Raw genomic sequence first — 20,446 nt, 5'->3', positions numbered from 1 at the left:
AGTAAGTTTTATAAACATTTATTGAACAAAAAAAGATGTGCTACAATTACTGTAACGGTACAATTATTAATTAATTGAATAGTAGTAAAATTACATTTCTTTGCTACGTTCCTTTTTTTATTTTAAACTTATACTCTGATGTCAAGTATTCGAATTTTACCGAATCAAATGATTTTTAGCCTTTCATTCTATAAACTGGTAGTAGGTAACGCAACCATAGATCGATTTTGCATTTCGAAATATCGATGACAGACGGCGCTATGTGAGCTTCATAGATCTTTGCGCCTCTTACTTTCAAATTCAAATAAAGAGCGGCGGTACATCATAGAAAAATTAGAATTTGCAATGCAATTATATGCATTGCTTTCCCTTTTATCCTTTACCTACTAATCGTAGGTTAATATTTTCAGACACTGGACACCTTTACCTCTTCATCTTCCCGTTCGATAATGAATGTAGGAGAAATACGCATCCGCACCGTGCAGCACTCCTACAAAGCCGCTCATAAACTGTACAAATAAAATAAACTTATAGAAGTGCAAAAACTGAATAAAATAAACAAGTAATTGCGCATACATAGGCTGCTGTCATTGCAGGATAGACGTCAAATCCTGGCCTGATGTAATAATCAGGGAGGAGAAATATCTTTGTAGAGAATGCCAAATAGGAAGCTGAACTTAAGTACAAGAAGGAGGCTAAAGCGTTAAACATCATTTCCTACAAGAAAAAAGAAATATAGTTTTTCTCAAAATTCGATTCTTGTCGATCGATGGCACCAATGTAGCAGCTTCTACGTACGAACAAAGAGGATCTAATCAGCTTATACGACTTTTCAGATACAATATAGCAGGCAAGTAATACCGCTGACGTCAAGAAGCAGGCAGAAGACGTAGTCAAAGATCCTTCGAAAGCCGAGCCAATCGTTGTACTGTATTTTAAACCGTAATTAATTAGCAAGCTTTGTATCAGACCACTGATAATCTACGCACAAATATACGCTCCGTTATTATTACCGTAAGTTCTCTACACAGTTGTTTAACGCATAGAACTTACCGTTTCGCACAGTTTCAACATTCCAGGCATAGTTTTCAAAAATTCAATGTGTATGCAGGTGCAACACCTACAGAAGCAACATTCCACGCCTCCAGCATTATGGGTGCCTGTGGACGACATCCTGATCACCGGACCGACTCCGTTTCTACCCATCACGTATGTAATTGTTTTATTCGATCGATCTTAGTAATCCCCTTTGTTTTATCCTGCACTCGAAAATTTCGCGAAAGAAAGATCCGTCTTCAATGCGTAGGTGTCTGATAAGTTCGTTAAACCGTCTCGTGTACGAGCAGACCCCTTGATACGATCGCTCTAATTGATTAAACGACGATTAATTCGCATTGTTACGAGATAGAGGACGGTTCGACTCGACGATGATCTCTTGTACGTTGAAAACCGAGATTGTCGATTGCTCGACGAATAATTTACTGAACACACACGGGGGAGAGAACCGTGCCCGCGAGCTCTTTTCAGCAAACTGTGGGTCTTGCACCGTCGATCCAGAACGTTTAAATGTCGTTGCACCCCCTGCGTTGCATTCGACACAAGGGATACCGGCTATTTCTGGCACGTGCCACGCCGGAACATACACTCGGTCGACGGTAGACAGGAAATATAAAAAAAAAGAACGAAATGGGAATTGTATTGGGCAAAGGAAGCAGATGAACAGAGTGATCTTTAAATTTCGTACACGGCTGTATGATTCGATCATTGTCGAATCGATGGACAATAAAAATGAAACGAGTCATCGATTTCTCGATTGCATACATAATGTAATTAGCAGCATCCTGTTCTCTCTGTTTATTCAACTTCGTCAAAACTCTTTTCGCACGATACGTTCCTACGTGCAGATCCACGTCGTGGCAATGGTCGTGCGAAAGTTTCGTTTTTGTCCACGCTGTATCTTCGAATTTTCTGACTCATAATAATTACGTCAGTTGATCGATGGTGTGCATAACAAACAAGGGATTGGAGGGTCTCTTTTGTAAATGATTAATTGTTCGGACTGTGGACAACGGTAATCTAATCAGGCATCATCGGAAAATGAGTTACAATAAGTCTTTCTTGGTATATTTTTCTTACATAAACGTTAGATACAAGTAAAATAAATACACTTCAAAGACGATTTCTGTGAATAAATGTGTATAAATGGAGGAACCGTATAAAATATCAATAGTCAATATAAAATATTCAATCACACACGGTATTTATAAAACGCACTTAACCATTCGAGTAAGCGTAAATTGTTTGTTGCGTTTGTGCTCGTATCAGCATTACAAAATATACAAATTACAATAAATATTCTCCGAAAAGGTTTGGTACAAAATCATGAGTTAGATTCGAAGACGATTATGAAAATATTGAAAATATTGAAAAGATTTTCAGTGAAAGGTATAATAATGTTCTCAAATTCCTCTGTATGTACGGAGAGCAACGATAGTGCTTAGGAGATACAATGCAGAATTTACCAAACCGCAGATCTAAGAGGAAAAAATTAAAATTATGAGGAACATTACAAATTTTAAAAGCAATATACTCTTATTCTTTCCACTTACCGCAGCAGCCATTAACACTTCGTATTGGCTGTATCCTTTCATATTCGATACATGCACTATGAAAGTTAACGATGCAGCTAAATATAATCCAAATGCTATAGAATGATAGAGAAGTTCCTATAAAGAAATAGATCATTTTACAATATATCATTTTGTGATAACGAATCTCTTGAAATTTCTAATACTTACGAAGATGGTTTTTGAGATGATAGACGACGTCGAGAGTGAAGCTAAACAGCTTACCAGTAGGATAAAACTAGAGATCATAAACGTCGTCGTCATTAGAAGAAAAAATAATTCCGCGGTATATTGGTATCCACCATGCGAGGAGAATCGATTGCCAATTATTGCCACGCAAACTATTCCTAGTGCCTGAAAAACACGGTCAACAAAGAATGAACGGAAAAACACGTAAAGTGAGATTAAACCAAACTGTGTATCGCATTGATTGCAATTTCTGAGCGGAAGCGGAACTTCGTAGCGATAACAGAACGGTACAAACTACTAATCTTTCCTCACGTAAATTTTTTGTTATTTTTTTTTTTAAATGGCAAGGCTTACCACGTGCAATAATTTGAAAAGGCCGCCCCACGTTTTCAAATAACCAGTGTTGATGATGACCGACGTGGAGCTACTCGTCACCGTTTGTGTTCTGATGGTTACCGAATGCGACATTGTCATTCCCTTCGTTGCCGATTCTGAAACGAGAGTGAAAGCGGCACGTTATGATGGAGAAAGCAGGCTGTGATATCATCCATGAACTATTTATGATTACACTTTTCTACCTAGCAACTGATACGAGATATGTTTCAGTAATTATTATTACACACTGACGCAGATGTACTTTATGATTTAGGAGTGATTCAAAGTTCCTTTTTCTTGATAAAATATTTGTTTTACAATAAAAAAAAGAAGATAGCACGTTGCAGCGAATATACCTATTCCATGGAAAGTAACTCCAGGAGGAAAAAGAGGGCCAAGGCCACCATTTCGAGGCGCGGCCTACATTTTGCGGAGAACCTCCTCCGCTTTCCGATACCCAAGAATAGCCATCGAGTCGCGCGTTTTATTTTCACCAAAGAAACGCTGCTTTCCTTCACCGATCACCAGCTCAGGTTTCTTGTGTTACGTACAGTCGACGATAAAAAAAAAAAAAAATCGAAAGGAAGATATAAATGCAATACTTTAACGCACAAGCATGATTCGTAGCGAAAAGCGTTGATATTTTCACTTTCATTTCGTATATTTTGCCGCACCCCTAAACTTTGTTGTCGATCGATAACACGGTCAGCCCTCCGGAATCACTTTCCCCTTCGGTTCAATGTTGAGGAACGTACAGGAAATGGAGCAAATAGAAAAGAATAAAGTACTTAACTTTGCATGACAGATTGTAATAAAGATTACAGTACTTTATCTAATCATAGCAACGCTTTGCAGTAAGTTCTATATATAACATTTACACGATCGCTGATTCAATGAAAATTAAAGCAAAATTCAAAAATCAGCATATCGGGGAGACATAAAAGATTCCTTCTCTTAATGTGTATCGTGAATATCCCCGAATTAACGCGGCTACGAATAAACAAACACCCGCGAAATGTCGTCACTAGTTATTTTTAAATGAAAGCACATCTACCAATGAAACCGATAAAAATACTGGAGAATCATGCAGAGCACATTTCACCGGTCTTTCATAAGATGCTTGCTTGTCCTTTGATAATTCATTGATAATCAGATAAATCGTAATTAAATGCGATAAACTCAAGAGATTGCCCATTACGTATCTTGTATTTGTCAGTTTTAACGATAACATGTCAAAACGAATTGATGGACAATCTATACATTGAAAACTGGATATAATTTTCTCTTACCACACTTGTCGTACAAGGTTTGCTCGAGAACCCCACGATATCGATACGAGTTTCTCAGTACAGGATTTACGATTGTTTCTATTAACCGGCAAATGCAAACGACAATGTGCACAAGCTTTAAACTGACCTTAATGAGATAGGTGGTCACGCGGCGGACGTCTGGGATTGACTGAAGTGTACGCTTGCGTTTCGAACGCGGTACCATGAATGACGTCATTCGTGATATCATATTCGAATACGTGTTTTCAGAGAAAGATCATCACCGCAAAAACGCATAAGAATCATTATTTTTCATTTTTTCGCTTATCTATGAAAAACAGTGCTATCAATAGTTGCAAGTTAGTTCTCTCTGTCTGTTAACAATTGGTGACTTTAATTTTATCTTAACTTATCCTTACCTGATATACGTCGACCGCACTATGGTGGCTGTAAAAAGGAGAAATTGGGAATGGTAAATGAAAACGAAAACAATATCGAAAACGAACATATATTTCCATGGTAATGTGTACAGAAGAAATACAATGTATTTAAAAACGTTTACATACCAACGAACTGTCCTTACATTCACAAACACGAATTGTATTCGAGTCCTTTTATGAATGAACGAAAGTAAATAGAAAAAAAGAAAAGGAAAGAAAGAACAACGCACTGCATCTGAAATTTGTGCAAATATATTACTTATTATGAGATAGATACGTATATGTATATGTCTAACAGGTGTATACATATAAATATAAAAAGTTCGCGATAGTGCGGAAAGGGTATGATTAGAAAAATTGAATTGGACGGGAGAGTACTGTACGATGTACGCACAGTAACACGACCGAGAAACTAAACACGACTGCAAGAAAGTTGGGAAGATTCACGTCCAATATGGATTTTATCGACCCTCAGTCGCGATTCACTTTATCGAGACGATTGCTGTCAACATTCCTGGTAGTAGTATTATTGTTCGTACCGTGAGAAAATTGAAAAAGGAGAATCTACGAATCTCCTTCGAAACGAAAAATTTCTGGAGAGTCGTTGGTATCTCCCGTTCGGCGCGCAACCTGTCTCAGGTCAGCGGCAAACTGTATTCGGTTAACAAACGCGCGATGCTCTCGTAATTGTCCGGATTACTTTGAAATTCGAAACGTCTAAAAAATATTATGCGTCGAGTTCGAAAGAAACACGATTTCTATCGATCCTGACAGCGCGTTCGCGATTCCAGACGATTACGAGAGCGATCGAAGCGCGTTGTCGATCAAGCAAACTATTTTTAAGGCACATATGTAGATTACAGAGTCTCTCTGATCTTAAGCTACGATACACGATTGGGAAAGGGCTTCGTTGGACTAGCTTCAACCCATCGATCTCTTCTTTTAGCCTGGTGCTTATTCTTCTGATCGAACGCGATGATTCTGCGATGGCCTATCATGATCTTGAATAGTCGGTGGATCGATAGAACCCGGGTGTAGTAGCTTTGTCGTAGGTGCTCTTCAGGTACCTTGATTTCTTTCAGTACCTTCGATCTTCTTCACTGCGTATTGCTGCTCTTCCATTCGACGTACAGGAAATACGCTCCAGCGGCGTACGCAAGCGTGTTAAAAATCCCGAATACCTATGAAGAAACAAGAAATTTTAACGACTGTTTTCTGTGTCGTGTTTTTCATGTCAATTTAATGCGGTCGTTAAGGGACGAGAAACGAGAATTTTATGATTCTAACCGAAACGTTTCCTTCGCGACCTACATTCTTTTGATAGAGCTCGTTTATTCTTACCCCTGCTGCCATGTTCCTCGAGGTAGACACATGGTGCAACGCGCTCCATACCGACAATTGTGCTATGAAGGCTATCATGTAGAGTATCGCGAACACCGCAGTATTCAAAAGTTCCTGCAAAATGAATATTTTATGAATAATCGAATACAGTTAACTTTGCGTAATTACGTTTACGTTTCAACTTTTCTCTTACCGTCAAAATCCAGTTGATGGGTAGTTTAAGTGCTTCTCGAATCGACAGCACGTAAACGAAACACCATAATAAAGAGGCGATGAAAGCTGTCACAGCGACAAATAGAAACCAGTGGGTTGCACCTACCCATGCTGGAGACGCGCATGCCATGCATATTATACCAAGAGCCTGAAACATGAAAAAATACGTCTGCATTTAATTATATTTCCTCGTGTATTTTGTCAGTGTTCTCTTAATTACTACCATATAAATAGAAGCAAAGTGTCAGCCATGCAAAAGTATCGAATTTTTAATTGCGCGAATTTTTAGTTAACATCTCATTAGCTCGATTGCGTATTTCGTCAAATTTTCTCAAATAATCGTCCACGGATTTTTGTTGTTCGACCGATTCTTTGGATTTCAAAGCTTCCCTTTTCGTTTCGAGCAACTCTGGAAAATCAATTAGCAGTTTGTTCAAAAAGTGTGCTTCCTGGTTGGCAACTTTGTCCTGAGCTCTCTTCAACTTTGCATCCCTTTCCGCTTTCGCGACAACCAGAGGAAGCCTTTTCGCTTCGAGCTCGGCAGGAACCAAACCCTTTTTACTCAGAAGTACATCTTTCATTCTATCGAATTCCTTCGATTTCCACGCAATATCCTTTGATATCGGTGCACTGCGAGTCCTTTTCTCAGCTCTCAATTTCAAACGCGCTTCCTGCTCTCTACGAAGCCTTTCCCTCGTCTTTTCCGCTTCTCTTTTGCGTTCTTCGTCACGCCTAGCTGCTCGTTTCGCTATCATGACCGGATCGTTGGCAAGAAAATCCTCCTGCCAACCGATGAAAACTCTTTTCCTTCGCGCTTCTCTCCACACGTATTCCTCGAACCAATCCATCCTCTCGATAATCGTCTGATCGCCACGAAAGATCTCGGGTTCTTCGAACGCGTGAAAAAATCCATTTTGGTCTCCTATACCGATCATTTTCGAACCTTTGCACCCAAGATAATCCAACAATATCAGAGTGCTGATCGATCTCGATGATACGACTCGCGAAAACACCGGCTGATTCGATTCGTTCTTTATGTCCCAAAGTTCGAATGCACCGTCTCGGGTGCCGAGGAGAAAAACTCCGGGTTCGTTGGCCCAACAGCAAACCGTGTACCTACGAGCCCTCCTCCAGAATAACGGAGAATCCAGATAGTCGTCTCTCCAAATGGCGAACACTCGTCCACCGATCGTCAAAAGAACATCTCGAAGATGAGGAGATCTCGTAATTTCTGTAACTGGACCGTCGTGCACGTACGAATGATTTAAGATCTTACATTCGACGATCTCTGCTGTATCTTCCGCCTGCTCTTCCCATTTACACTTTATCAATCCTTCTCTGCAACCTATCCACAAACTTCTCGTGTACTCCGTATCGTTCGGGTTCTTGATCGATGGTAGACACAAACATAACAGCGTTACATTCTCTGATTCTTGCCTCGAAATTGGAACCCTTAAGCGAAAGACCGGTTGAAAAATCTCGTCCTCGACGAGAGTGCGGAACTTGGAGCTAAGAGAAAGGTTCCAAAAGGCAACCGTGCCATCCTCGGAAGCGGTTAGAAACTGCGCGTCCGTGGAAACGGATGATTTTGTCAACTTTCCATTTGGCTCTACTTTATAGTTGGCAGGCAACCACCGAATCGTTCGAACAGGTAGGCAATGAGAACGATGTCTATCCGAAACAACAATCGGACGAAATACAGGCGCGTTGTTTTGCGATGACGTTCTAAATTTTATATTTTTGTCATTTCGATCGCTGCTCAAATAATCTTCGATGTTCCAAACGATCGCTTGACCGGTAGAACAGCCTCCGATCACTAGACTGTCGTCGTGCGGGCAAAAGCAAACAGAATAAATCTCTCTGTGGTCCTGAAGGCTGAGTTGTGGACGAAGCGAATCGTGAAACGACCAAAGAAGCACTCTAGTTTGAAATTCGCCTTCGTTCGCAAATTTATTTTCCCAGCTTCCAGTTGGGACGCTGATGTACGAAATTGCTACGTACTCTGTTAACTTCGGATGGACGGAAACGTTTGAAATAGATTTATTGACTTTAAAATTGAAGGGAATGAACGAGCATCGTTCGCGAAAAGTATTCGCTTTTGGAAGAGCTACGATTTTACATTCTGGACGAGATAAACTTTGAACATCGTCCACGTGTAAATTTACTGCTGCGTTATAGCTGATAACCTCGATCATCTCCTGTGATCGAGCCTCTAGAAATAATTCTAATGAAGTTTTTTCTCTGGGTATTTCTTCGTCTTCCTTGTCTTCGATGTCGCTTTTTTCTCGAGATCGTTCCTCGTCATTCTCCTCCGATTTTTCTTCGAGATCTTCTTCATGAATAGAAGCGTCGTTCAAAGTGTCTTCGTACACATACTGTGTCCATGCATTTCTAGGATTCTTAAGATACGTTTGAACGAAAGCCTCCCGAGATGGCAAATGCGTTTGAACCGTTCTAGCAATGCATTTTCTGTCTATGTTTTCAAAGTTCTCGTTCGCGTTCACGAGTTGCACATAGCTATCTCTAGAATCGTTCGAACCTCTGTCGCATAATTTTCGGTTCGAACCCAACAGTTTCCCAGGTAACACAATTTCTACTTCGAACAATTCCCTGAGGTTTTTCACAAAAGTTTCTTCCACTTCCAACTCGCTGCCCAAAGACTGCCAGTAATTCGCCTTTTTTCTTACTTTATTCGCAACTTTGTTCCAGATTGCCTTCGAGATATCTCTGTTTCGCTCGCAGACAATGCGTTTCGCGTGCTCGCTAAGGCAAATCACAAATTCGTCGGAAATCAACTGGGTTGAAGCGTAGCCCAGAAGAAACGTGTCAGATTTGTAGGCGAGAATTTTTTCTTGAAACTCTTCCAGAGACGATTCGGATAGTTTAGAGAAATTTATAACGAGATCTCGTTGCACGTACGCCCACGGGTATTCGAGGAACACGTGCTCGCCGACCAAACAGCCCAGTTCTCGTTGCGTTTCGGCATCCAGCTTTACCCGTTCCACATCTTCGATATTTTCGTCGACTAACGTCCAGTCGAGTGGACGTTTAACCCCTTTCCTCGGCATCTTCCTTTTCTTTGCCGCCATACTGCGTGCACGGTATCGCGGACATTTCAAACCTTACCAAAATCGATCAAACCTTCACCCTAGAGACGATCTTGTTTCCACCTTCTCGCAAAAAGTTTTGGTAATCTCTTTTATCGTCTCAGTATATCTACCCAAAGTATTAAGTAAAACGTAAGTAACGCAAAATGAATGCAGATAAAATGTTCAAGAGACAGGAATGCGTGAAAGAGTGAACGGGCGCGAAAGTGCGAACGATAGGAACGCTAGAACTGTGCACCGAAGATAGAATTTCACTTTCACCGTTTGAAAACGTCGTCGACCGCAATAAATGTGCAGCTAAGAATTCCTAGCGTCAATGGTTCGTGCAATATTATACGAGTTATTAATATTCGTAGGAATAGCTCGAACAGTACAAATGTTTACAAGACACACGCTTGTCCGTACACGCTTTTCAAGTATCTAGAATACAATTTACCTTCTAACCATTTTTCCTGCATAAAAATAGGTACTCTGTTAATTGACCTTTTGATGGTGGCACGTCTAAGCCAACTGGTCTCCTCGCTAAATATACGCGTCTAGAAGAGCTAATGGGTGATGGTTTCCTGCGAATATTTCAACTTGTTCAAACTGTTTCCTCTGGCCACCATCGACGCGAGATTGTGTACAAAATTTGTTCGCCGTTCTCTTGATTCGAGAGCAGAGAAACGAGAAATAACGACGACGGTTCCTAAAATAACTTTATGGAGGAGAAATAGCCGCTCGAAAATATAGGTCGGGGTTCTACATTATTCATGGGAGGGATTGTACGTCTGTACATTACTTCTAATATACATACATAATATTAACGATCCTAATAATGACGGTAGTGTCCTAAATCCCATTCACTTGTCCCCCCAGAATCAGAGTGAACGAGCAGCGAAACGGAACGTAACAGATAGATATTTCCAGCTACTTTTCTGCTACAATTTTCCTCTCGATTTTTCATAATCACGCGTTTTCATGATAATTCGATCGAATTACTTGAAACACAACGGATGCAAAAGCACGAAACAAAACAAGCAGAGTACTCGAAGAAACGGCATCGGCTCTAAAATTAGCAACAGACATTTCACACGCAGAACTACCCAAGTGTTACACGCACTTATTAATGAAACTTTAGCAGCTTGTAGAGCTCGTCGAGCTGAACACGCCTATACCCCCTTTTGGGGGTAGATGGCTAATTGTTTAAAAGATATTAACAATTACAGTTAGTTACTCCTTACATTCCGAAGTATGACAAACTCACGCATACAACTCGCAATCTAGAGATCCACAGTTTAAATCTTTGATTCGTAACATTTTTTTTAGTGATAATTTTTATGTAATAGTTATTCAAAAAGAGACAAATTATCATTTAGAAAAAAGAAAAAATGTTGGGAATCAAGGATTTGAACTGTAGGATAGGCGTGTTCAGCTGGATGAGCTCTACAGGCTGGCAAAGTTTGATGAACAAGTGCGGGTAACACTTGCATAGTTCCCCTTGTCAGATCTATCGTCTGAGAATCGTTGATAGTGTTTTGCGGACGAGGACAAAAGTCACTGGAACATCGCGTGAAACAAATTCCCGGTTAATATCATCAAGGGTCAGATGGGTTTATCGGATAAATGTGGAACAAAACATGCGTGCCGAACGTTATTCAGAAGTATTTCTGACGCGAAGGAAAAGGATTGTGATCCAGAAGTGGATGTGACGCTGAACTGCTTGCACTTCGTAACGCGACCGTGGCTATCCGTTCGCGTAGAAAACCGCTTACTTGAATGAAATTGAGAGCACTACTTGAACATACCAAGTCCAAGCATAGATAAGAAAACTCGGATAGAAACCTTACGACCCACATGCATTATTCGTATGCGATTACTAAGTGGCTACCAAGTACATCCTACGCTAGTAACTTGTGCAGCTATAATAACCATTCTCACGACGCGCTCAACTATTGTCACTCCTCTTAATTAATATTCAAAAGCATCGATTCCTGAAATAAGATTAAATTATGCGAATCATAAAGTTTTAGCAGTATAACAGAGGAGCCATTTTTACAAATTATACGATAAAGTTTAGTAAAATGTCGAAACGATGACGTAAGCTTACTTCTTAAAACAGCGATGACTCTGACACACACCCTGTTTTATCTGAACTTTCTGAAAATAATGTTCTTATAATACAATCGTCATCGCGGCATAATTCTTTGCAATAATGTAATAATAGCTACCGTACTCGTTTAAATTAACAAATTGTTACAGGATTTACGCTATGTTCTAAGGTGTTGTAATGATTGCCTTTCTCTCGAAAGGCTGTCGTTCTTTTCTAAAGAAGCCCTGTTTTTTTTCCCCCTTATCTGCTAATCAATTTAAGCAACGTTGCGATTTGCACAAACGATTACTATTCTGACGAATTAACTTACGCTATCGTGCTCGTAGGATCACGGTGGAATAAGTAGCGGTTATAGAAATAGCTACGTAATTAGCAATGTAAATCGCGTTGAATAAGGTTAAAAATTTTGCGTCGATGTACGTGCATGTACGTGTCAGTAAACAGCGATAGACGTGCCATTGTGTGTGTATACCATATACTGACGTAGATATTCTTGCAAGAATTACGTAGAGCTCAAATCATTTTTCCTATCGCCAGATATCGCATAAAAATTTCTAGGACCGTGAATCATATTTCTTCGACAGGTATGCGTATCAACATCAACCATTCATAAACGGTGCGCATGCCTGCTTTGTTATCCTACGTAATTCCTTTCTGTTCTTGTTCGCGTCATTCCACGAAAACGAGACGAAAAGTGAGCATGACTAGCCGCTACTAGTTGAATGAATCATTTGCATAATGTTCTGCCTACGATATAACGTAAGAGCAATGTTCTTAAAAGGCTAAGAAATGGCTCGGTTCGATTCTTTTCCAAAATGTTGAGAGGAAGCTAGAAACGCTAACTCGGTGAACAAACGATTGAACTCGCTTGTTCGATAAATCAAACGATGGAACTAGTTTAATCGATCGGCGGTATTCTTGCAAGCGCGAACGCAAAAAAATAATCGTTCTTATGACCCGTCCGTGTCGACTCCGATAGGTACATAGTCGACCAGGCCGCGAGTAGTCCGCGTTGCGAGGTGCGGCTTGTCCTTGCTATAAGCTACTTGCGTGCAATTACTGCGATGCATAACTTGTTGCACCAGCCGATATGCCTGGTGAACAGCCTACACACCATAAGAACTCGTGCCACTACGACCCGACAACCATTGTAATAATTGGCATTGCGTAATTCGGTGCGTCGCTCGTTCCATCTACCCTAACTAGAATAGCCAACCGTTTATTTTTCCAGTCAAATATTAAACGCCGTCATCGACACGAAACTGTACGACTGTTCTTCCAATTTTTTGAATTTTTTTTTTAAACTGAAGATATTCTGAAGCGTGTTATCGAAGTTATGCGTCAACACGACTCTAAAAATGATTCGACAAATATACCGAGAGCACTAATCTGTATGTACCCTATATCGATATCAGTGACAGTTCACTCCACCAGAATACGTGGTGACCTTAAAAGCGTAACTTTTTCACACGTTCTCTTCTCACAGTTAATAGAAGACGATTACTGGCCAGAGAAGGAACGTGTGCGTCTATTACCCTGACCGAAATTAACCCCTCGTATAGGATAATCTGCTTGTATACTTGCATGAGAATTATTCGGGGGTCAGTCTACAAGTCAAAATTCATTTAAAACGTGTTTTGGGTAAATAAAAAAGTATTTAAAAAAATCAAATAAACGTAATTTTATTCAGACTCAAGGAATAGCGTTAAAAGAAACGAGTATAGATATCTTATAAACTCTAGGAAAAGTCACGAAGTCTATACTATCGACGACCCTGAAAAATACCTAGATTTATTCCAATGGAGGGCAACACATATACGTAATGTAAGATTAAACCTATATGCGGAGTACGTATGTACGCGAAAATAAATATGACGCGCGCAAATGACACAACGCGTAGTACATAGCATTTGTATTATACTACTTCTACTATTGTATGTTCCAATTCTTGTTTATCCTACACGCAATTTCGTGACAACGAATCCTTGCTATTAATTATTACTTCTCAAGGTTCGGTTAGTCGGATTTGCATAACAAACGCGATTGTACATGCAGACTGATAAGAAGAAGACATTGTTTCTTAAAGATTCGATACTGTTAACATTTCCTACTGACGAAGTAGTGAAATTTTTGGTAAAACGTATCAAGTCGCATAGGTGGACAGCCGGTAGTGGTAGATCAATCGTACAGGAACGAAAATCATCGTCGAAAAGTCAAGGACAGCTTGAATTCTTAATGAATCGTTTCGATACCGTTGGTGCGGCCTCGACGTGTGCCAGTACGATGGAACTCTGAGTATGTGGGACGCCACGTATGGTCCCGGTCATCGGGATGAACATGTATGGTCATCAAACGTGCGTCTAGTTCGTAGGGACGTGTTCCGAGTGTATTGAAACTATGCCAGCACACCAGCCAAGTTTTTCCTCAACTATGCACGATTATCATTCTTTTCGAAAAACCGGTTCCTCTATATTCTTTAAATATCATTGACGCTCGTCTAAATTCGGAATCCAGACGTCGCGAGAATTCCATCTTTCGTTTGCGTTCGGTTGAAACGAAGGGACTGATAATTGCATTTGAACGCTCGAAACTCATTAACGCTGAATGATGGTAATGAGTTCGTTACACAGAATCCGTGACACGGTGTTTTGCACGGCATATAAATGTGCAATCAATAAGATATCCTCCGTTCGAGGACGGCAAAGTCTCATGAAATAACACCGTACTGTATTTGATTTCTATCTGTTGGTAATTCAATCGTGCTGTTGCAAAATCACCGTTCGTCACGCACGCATTTTCCTACTTTTGTGTACCAAAAGACATCGTTACTCCAAGGTAACATTGTTTTACAGAGTCTCGTTAAAATTATGCTCGCTCGTTCGCGTTATCGAAAAGTTATGACAGGTGGGGTGATTATCTGAACGATTATTTCAGATATTCGATCGGAAATTCAATCGTATCGTGGTAAGAAACAAACAAATTTTTTTGTAATATAAAAATTGAAGGAAGATACACGCACTTTATATACAATGGATATAGAAGTAAGATTTACGGGCGTGTCTCTGACTGCACGTGCGTGAACCAAAGAGAAACGATGCTTACCGATGCTGATCACCTAACGGTACCATCGATTTCGACAAGGAACATCGCTGAACATTGCTGAACATCGGAAGAAATGGATAATGTGCTTAACGTTACCGGTTAACGACATTAACGCTTGATATCGCAGTCTCGTAATTAGAAACTACCCTTTCTGTCCCCTCAGGATACTTTGTTAACCGTTCCGTAAAGAGGTTCCCGTTATGCATTTATACCGTTGCACATTCAACGTCATGATGCAAACCATACAATTCGAAGGTTGTACTGTTTCCTACCTGCCAGTTTAAACGTTATCAAAGTTTTATTGCTTACAATAAAGGATTATTCAGAATGAAAACTGGTTCTCTTGCGAGAAAATAAGCTTCACGAATCGGGCGCATAATTGCGCAACGCTCCAAAACATACGCGTTCAAAATAACAACGCCGTATAAAAGATAGACGGACAGTCATAGCGCCAAAACAATGATGAATGTCTGCCAAAATACAATGAGATTAATTGCATCGTAAAAAATACGATCTTACGGAACATAAGATTGTTCTTATTTTTATAAAATATTATCTTACGGCATTAAATATCCTTAGAACTAGGACGAAATCTTTTCGTCGTAAGGTGCAAAACATGATATTTGTTTTTTGTTTTAAAGTTTGAATATATTTTCTTTATTTAAATTTACAAGTCATATCATTCGTTGCTAGTTATTATTTACAATGGAGGAAACTCTATTCTTATTAAGATAATGTAAGGTTGAATTACGTAATGCTACATAATCTGTTACTTTGGAAAATAAAGCGGAAAATAAAGATTCCAAAGGATTAAAGTATTTTTCACTAAATATCTTTTAATACTCTTATTTTGAGTAGCTGATAATGGAAGCATTGTATCGATCGCGGTTAAGAGCGAGGCGAAATTGCGTTTTAAACTTGTATAAATGCGCTCAATAAGTTTCTTTTAGCGATCAGTTCTTTTCTAATGACGAGAAGAGAAAACCAATGTAATGTACTCACCAATTGCACGAGTTTGATGATACCGGGTATGGTGGTGAAGTAGGGCACGTTTAATCTAATGCTAGTCAGAGGGTTCGGTTGACCCGGTTCTGTCTTCACCGTAGGCACCTGTCGAGGATTATTGCTGGTGTTGTTGCTGGAACTGTCCATTGTCACAACGGTCTCCGACATCATATTACGTTTGCTCGGCAGCAAGTATACTATGGATAAATTCGATGTATATTTGTGAGTGAAAGGAACCGGTGTAAACACCGCTAGAAAATGAAGGGAACCGGTATCGCGAAAGCCAAGCTCGAAACACCTGTTGGTCCACCACGGCCCGCACGGAGGCCACACTACTGAGTACTACCTACATATTAGCCGACGATCCGCTATTCCCCTACCGTATTCTATTTTCCCCCACCGTTATTTCATTCCTTCTTTAACTTGTCAACGAAGTTGAAACGCAAGACACAAATCGCCACGTCATATAGGGAGTTTCCGGTCCTTCCGCTTCCTCTTCGTCCATAGCAATTAATAAATACGTCTCTTCTTATAAAATGTTTAGAAGTTTCTAATGTCCTTTAAGTATACGTTTCTTTACCACTACCAGAGTTGTTAAGTTTCTACTTAATAACTTGATAGTAAATTTATCGCGTAATGAGATTGCATTTATAGATGATAAAACAACTATATGCAGCTGTTTAGGTGTGTAGGATATGATTTCAGAGAGATTCATCATTGAGTTAAAACATTTTATAAGAAAAACGATAGGCTTCAGTGATGAAATTTCAAACTGAAGCGGTCTGGCGAGGTTACAGGGGAATGAGTCAAGCGATTGGCGTACAGGGTGTCGGGGCTGCACATAATGGCGCATAACGAAGACTCTGAACCAATCGTTTGTATGAAGGAACACAATATATATAACGATTGCAACCAATCGACAAATTGGTCTAACAGCACTGACGTTAACACTGTCCAGTGCCGTGGCTGTTTTATTCATCATATGTAGCTTATCAATAATACTTCAAAGTATTACTCGTGACGTTCAAGTCGTGTGACTTGGGTGTTTTTACACAAAGTGGTGTAATTTTTGGCGCACAACTTTACATATTACAATATAATTATTGCATTATATTAATTATTTTTTAAAGGTATAATATTAAGATATTTATTTGTGGGTATACTTATTTGTTTAAGAATCTTTCTTAGGCGTTACAGTAGATTCATCACATTGGTATGCCGCATATCTCCGGCTTTTTACGATATTTGCAGTACTCGAAATCTTGGATACTTATGCATGTTTTGTAATATTTATAAAGTTTTTGTTCTCTTACTACCCTTGTTTGATGTATTATTTTTTAATAAATGACATTTTATATCATAATATCTTGTTGAAGGTATCTCACATAGAGATGTGTTTTGTTTCAGGAAAATCTATACAAAATGTCTCTGTATCCTACTCTTGAGGATATGAAGGTAGATCATATGATGAAGGTAAATAAGAAAACATTCATCTATTTTTCAAGCAATGTTACTTTAGCTAACATAATATTTTATTTTTAGGCACAACTACAAGCAGAATCACAGTATAATGTTCCACCTATATCACATGAAAAATCTGCCCCTACTGCACCAGTTTATAATTCTTCTATTCCATTATACCCCGCATTGGGGGAATATATGGGCTTGGAACTTACAGAGGAAATGATAGCACAAAATATGCCTGAGTATTCCCTTGTACATAAATCAGATGTAAGTAATACATGATAATTTAATGTCCAATGATTACATCAAAAAATTTTTTTTACCAGATGACAGTCAGCACCCCTGCAACATCGGGGCCATTAGCAGGTATGGTTGCACCATTGTCTGGACAGTCTTTGGGATTACAGAGAGCTCAAGTTACAAATGGAATAAGGGAAGTAAGTATAACATACTTTATTTATATAAGTATATATAATATTCAAATATAAAATATCACTATCTTGTTGTAGTTGATCCTCTGCAAAGATAAAGATGGTAAAATTGGTGTAAGAGTACATGCTGTAAATAATGGTATCTTTGTGTGTCTTGTGAGCCAAAATACTCCTGCTGCACTTGCTGGATTAAGGTTTGGAGATCAAATTTTAAGTATCAATAATGTTTCTGTTGCTGGATACACTATGGAACAAGTTCACAAAATGTTACGAAATGCTGACGTTAATAACATCCGAGTAGTGGTACGGGATAGGTTAGTTATGGCGGGTCAATCAGATTATAAAGAAATCCTGTGCATTTTATTTTTATTTCAAATATCCTTACTAAATCTTAATCATTTTAGACCTTTCGAACGCACGATAACTATGCACAAAGACAGTACAGGATACATCGGGTTTCAGTTTAAGAACGGGAAGATTATTGCTTTAGTTAAAGATTCTTCAGCTGCTAGAAATGGTCTCTTAACCGATCATCAAATACTTGAAGTTAATGGGAAGGTATATTACAAACTTGAAAATTCAAGTATTCAACGAGATTGATAAATTTTATCAACTTCGTAAAATGTTTCAGAATGTTATTGGACTAAAGGATAAAGAAATTACGGCTGAAATTGAAAATGGCGGGAACATAATCACTGTGACGGTTATTCCATCGTACATTTACGACCATATGGTTAAAAAGTACATTCGTGTTAATACTTGAAGTAATAATTTGATAGAAATTTGCGTATTAAATGAATGTTGTTTTTTCAGAATGAATAGCAGCTTATTAAAAACGTTGATGGACCATTCTGTGCCAGATGTTTAAGACAGTAAATTTCAAGCTATGTTTAAGATTGTGCATTTTATTACACTAGTGTCTATGTGTGACACTTCATATTTTATTACTAGTAAGAAAAATTACAGGCATAAATAACATACGTACGAAGTTATGGAATATGTTTGCAGTATTGGTTAAAAGTTTGGTTAATGTCCTGTATAACAGTTGTAGCTTACTTTTATAGTAAGAGTTAATGGAGAAGGTTTTTTGCCATTTTTTAGATGTTTTTACATTCAAGTTGGTTTTTACATTTATATAATATTGATATCTAATGAATATTTCATCAGTTGCAATATAGCTATCATTCATAGTTAGATCTAAGGTACTTTTGTTGGTTAAATTAAATACTACGATACTGTTAGCGTCTTATGAACTGAACAATATTCATCATTATTCATTAACACAACATTATTCATCAACTATGGTGAGTTTTTACATTTGACTTACTCTATGATATAGATTTATACGTATTTATTAATACGTTCAAAGTATTTATACAATCAAAACTTCCGATTTACATTGTAAATATCTATACATTTCTATTGTTTCTTTGCACTATTACGGTATTTACTTTATCAGGCCCAATATTTACGATTAATAAGTTTTATACCGTTCTTTGTAAATGTGCCAATTCTATGAAATGTAAATTATGTAACTAATCGTAGTCATAATAAAATATTGGGTACGAAAGTATTATGGCATATAACTTGTTATGCCACAAATTTCCTTACACATTTAATAAAATGAATCCATACATGATTAATTCTTACTTACGAATGTTTCTGCACTTTTTCGAGCGTCGAAAACTTTACCAACAGTCCCTAGAAAAATCCCTAGACGCGAGTTTTCGGTTTTCGTCGTCATTTCTAAACAGAATGCAAAAATATTTGAGGGACGTGTCCAGGAGGCCCTACAGAATGGCGCTTTGGTCCTTATTTTACCCAAATCGTCAAAAAGTTATAAAATATTGAAATTTGTGTCTGTCCACAGTCAAGAAAATGGCGGATCGGACTCACCTGCATTAATTTATTTGTAATATACACATTTTTGCGAAACGAATGTCCAAATAGGGACCAGACTGATATTCTTTGGGTCGGATAGAATAAAACGAGCACCCAAGGGATGATGTACAAGTCTCCAGGTAGAAGTAATTTGAAAACTACGATTTCGTTGATTGTTCACTCACGAAAGACGTCAAAAAGGTAAAACAGACCAGAAATTTAGCTTCTCGTTTATTCTGTAGGGCGCAGTTCGTTCGTTTGATTAATAAACAATTGTAAAATTAAAAATAATAATTAAATAATTTTTAATAGAATAATTAAACAAAATTTTGCAATATACCCACGCGGAAATGTAAAGAAATAAACAATTTAAATAGATATAACAATAATTTGATTAATAAACAATTGTAAAATATAAAATAATAATTAAACAAATATTAATAAATATCAGATAGAAATAGTTAAATCTGCGGAACCGTTGAAGCGGAACGTCACGCTTGATTGCGCGCGCCGCGCGCCGGTACAAGCGCGACCTGAAGAGAGGTCAAATCTAATCAGTCTTATCGCGACCGCCAAAGCGTACGGATCGAGCTGTCAAACATATACCGGTACGGGTTGACACTATGGATATTCGTGCATGGATTTATCAGTGTGTTACCACAAGTGTGTCTATGGTGTTTCCTATAGTGTTTCCCATGTGTTTTGGAATATTTATACGGATATATTAGTGCGTTTTATAGTGTGGTCACCCATGTGTTCTGACATTTTTATACAAGTGCATTAGTGTGCCGTGTGGTGTGGTGTGGTACCCCATGTACCTGCATGTGTTTTATTGTGTTTTATGGTGTGGTTTCCTTTGTGCTTTGGCATATATTTACGGATTTATTAGTGGATTTTATGGAGTGGTACCC

At 38.6% G+C, this 20,446-nt stretch overlaps 3 protein-coding genes and 1 long non-coding RNA gene across 10 annotated transcripts; 1 reads left to right on the top strand and 3 right to left on the bottom strand.

The window, feature by feature from the left end:
• The first annotated feature begins 896 nt into the window (after nucleotides 1–896).
• LOC114879306 (syntenin-1-like) lies at nucleotides 897–19,227 on the top strand. 2 transcript variants are annotated; one of them, XM_029194121.2, is made up of 9 exons: nucleotides 897–1,014; nucleotides 1,112–1,209; nucleotides 17,167–17,232; nucleotides 17,302–17,490; nucleotides 17,550–17,660; nucleotides 17,733–17,968; nucleotides 18,059–18,212; nucleotides 18,286–18,395; nucleotides 18,468–19,227. In XM_029194121.2, exons 2-9 carry the CDS (start codon nucleotides 1,153–1,155, stop codon nucleotides 18,520–18,522), a joined length of 978 nt encoding a protein of 325 aa, XP_029049954.1. In that variant the 5' UTR covers nucleotides 897–1,014; nucleotides 1,112–1,152; the 3' UTR covers nucleotides 18,523–19,227. The 2 variants fall into 2 exon arrangements, with proteins under 2 accessions (XP_029049954.1, XP_029049955.1); XM_029194122.2 differs by lacking the exons at nucleotides 897–1,014; nucleotides 1,112–1,209 and adding an exon at nucleotides 16,708–16,889.
• LOC114879308 lies at nucleotides 2,099–4,683 on the bottom strand. Of its 3 annotated transcripts, none has more exons than XM_029194125.2 (5): nucleotides 4,608–4,683; nucleotides 3,171–3,307; nucleotides 2,799–2,981; nucleotides 2,610–2,726; nucleotides 2,099–2,534 (listed from the first exon to the last, which is right to left on the bottom strand). In XM_029194125.2, the coding sequence occupies exons 2-5, from the start codon at nucleotides 3,288–3,290 to the stop codon at nucleotides 2,460–2,462; spliced, it is 495 nt and encodes a 164-aa protein (XP_029049958.1). In that variant the 5' UTR covers nucleotides 3,291–3,307; nucleotides 4,608–4,683; the 3' UTR covers nucleotides 2,099–2,459. The 3 variants fall into 3 exon arrangements, with proteins under 3 accessions (XP_029049958.1, XP_029049959.1, XP_029049960.1); XM_029194126.2 differs by lacking the exon at nucleotides 4,608–4,683 and adding an exon at nucleotides 4,481–4,601; XM_029194127.2 differs by lacking the exon at nucleotides 4,608–4,683 and adding an exon at nucleotides 3,548–3,844.
• Nucleotides 4,952–16,115, bottom strand: LOC114879304 (dynein axonemal intermediate chain 3). 4 transcript variants are annotated; one of them, XM_029194120.2, is made up of 4 exons: nucleotides 15,757–16,115; nucleotides 6,434–6,601; nucleotides 6,241–6,354; nucleotides 4,952–6,080 (listed from the first exon to the last, which is right to left on the bottom strand). In XM_029194120.2, exons 1-4 carry the CDS (start codon nucleotides 15,928–15,930, stop codon nucleotides 5,997–5,999), a joined length of 540 nt encoding a protein of 179 aa, XP_029049953.1. In that variant the 5' UTR covers nucleotides 15,931–16,115; the 3' UTR covers nucleotides 4,952–5,996. The 4 variants fall into 4 exon arrangements, with proteins under 4 accessions (XP_029049953.1, XP_046144734.1, XP_046144736.1 ...); XM_046288778.1 differs by lacking the exons at nucleotides 4,952–6,080; nucleotides 6,241–6,354; nucleotides 15,757–16,115 and adding exons at nucleotides 6,677–10,123; nucleotides 10,357–10,608; nucleotides 10,784–15,715 and having other exon boundaries at nucleotides 6,510–6,601; XM_046288780.1 differs by lacking the exons at nucleotides 4,952–6,080; nucleotides 6,241–6,354; nucleotides 15,757–16,115 and adding exons at nucleotides 6,677–10,123; nucleotides 11,348–15,715 and having other exon boundaries at nucleotides 6,510–6,601.
• On the bottom strand, nucleotides 18,558–19,720 carry LOC123988501. The gene is made up of 2 exons (XR_006830116.1): nucleotides 19,551–19,720; nucleotides 18,558–19,400 (listed from the first exon to the last, which is right to left on the bottom strand). It is a non-coding gene; the product is annotated as an uncharacterized LOC123988501 (long non-coding RNA).
• Between the last annotated feature and the right edge of the window lie 726 nt (nucleotides 19,721–20,446).

This window comes from Osmia bicornis, chromosome 14, assembly GCF_907164935.1.
Source record: "Osmia bicornis bicornis chromosome 14, iOsmBic2.1, whole genome shotgun sequence".
NCBI classification, from domain to species: domain Eukaryota; kingdom Metazoa; phylum Arthropoda; class Insecta; order Hymenoptera; family Megachilidae; genus Osmia; species Osmia bicornis.
Note: the sequence above shows the minus strand (reverse complement) of the source record. Positions and strands in the feature narration are given on the sequence as shown.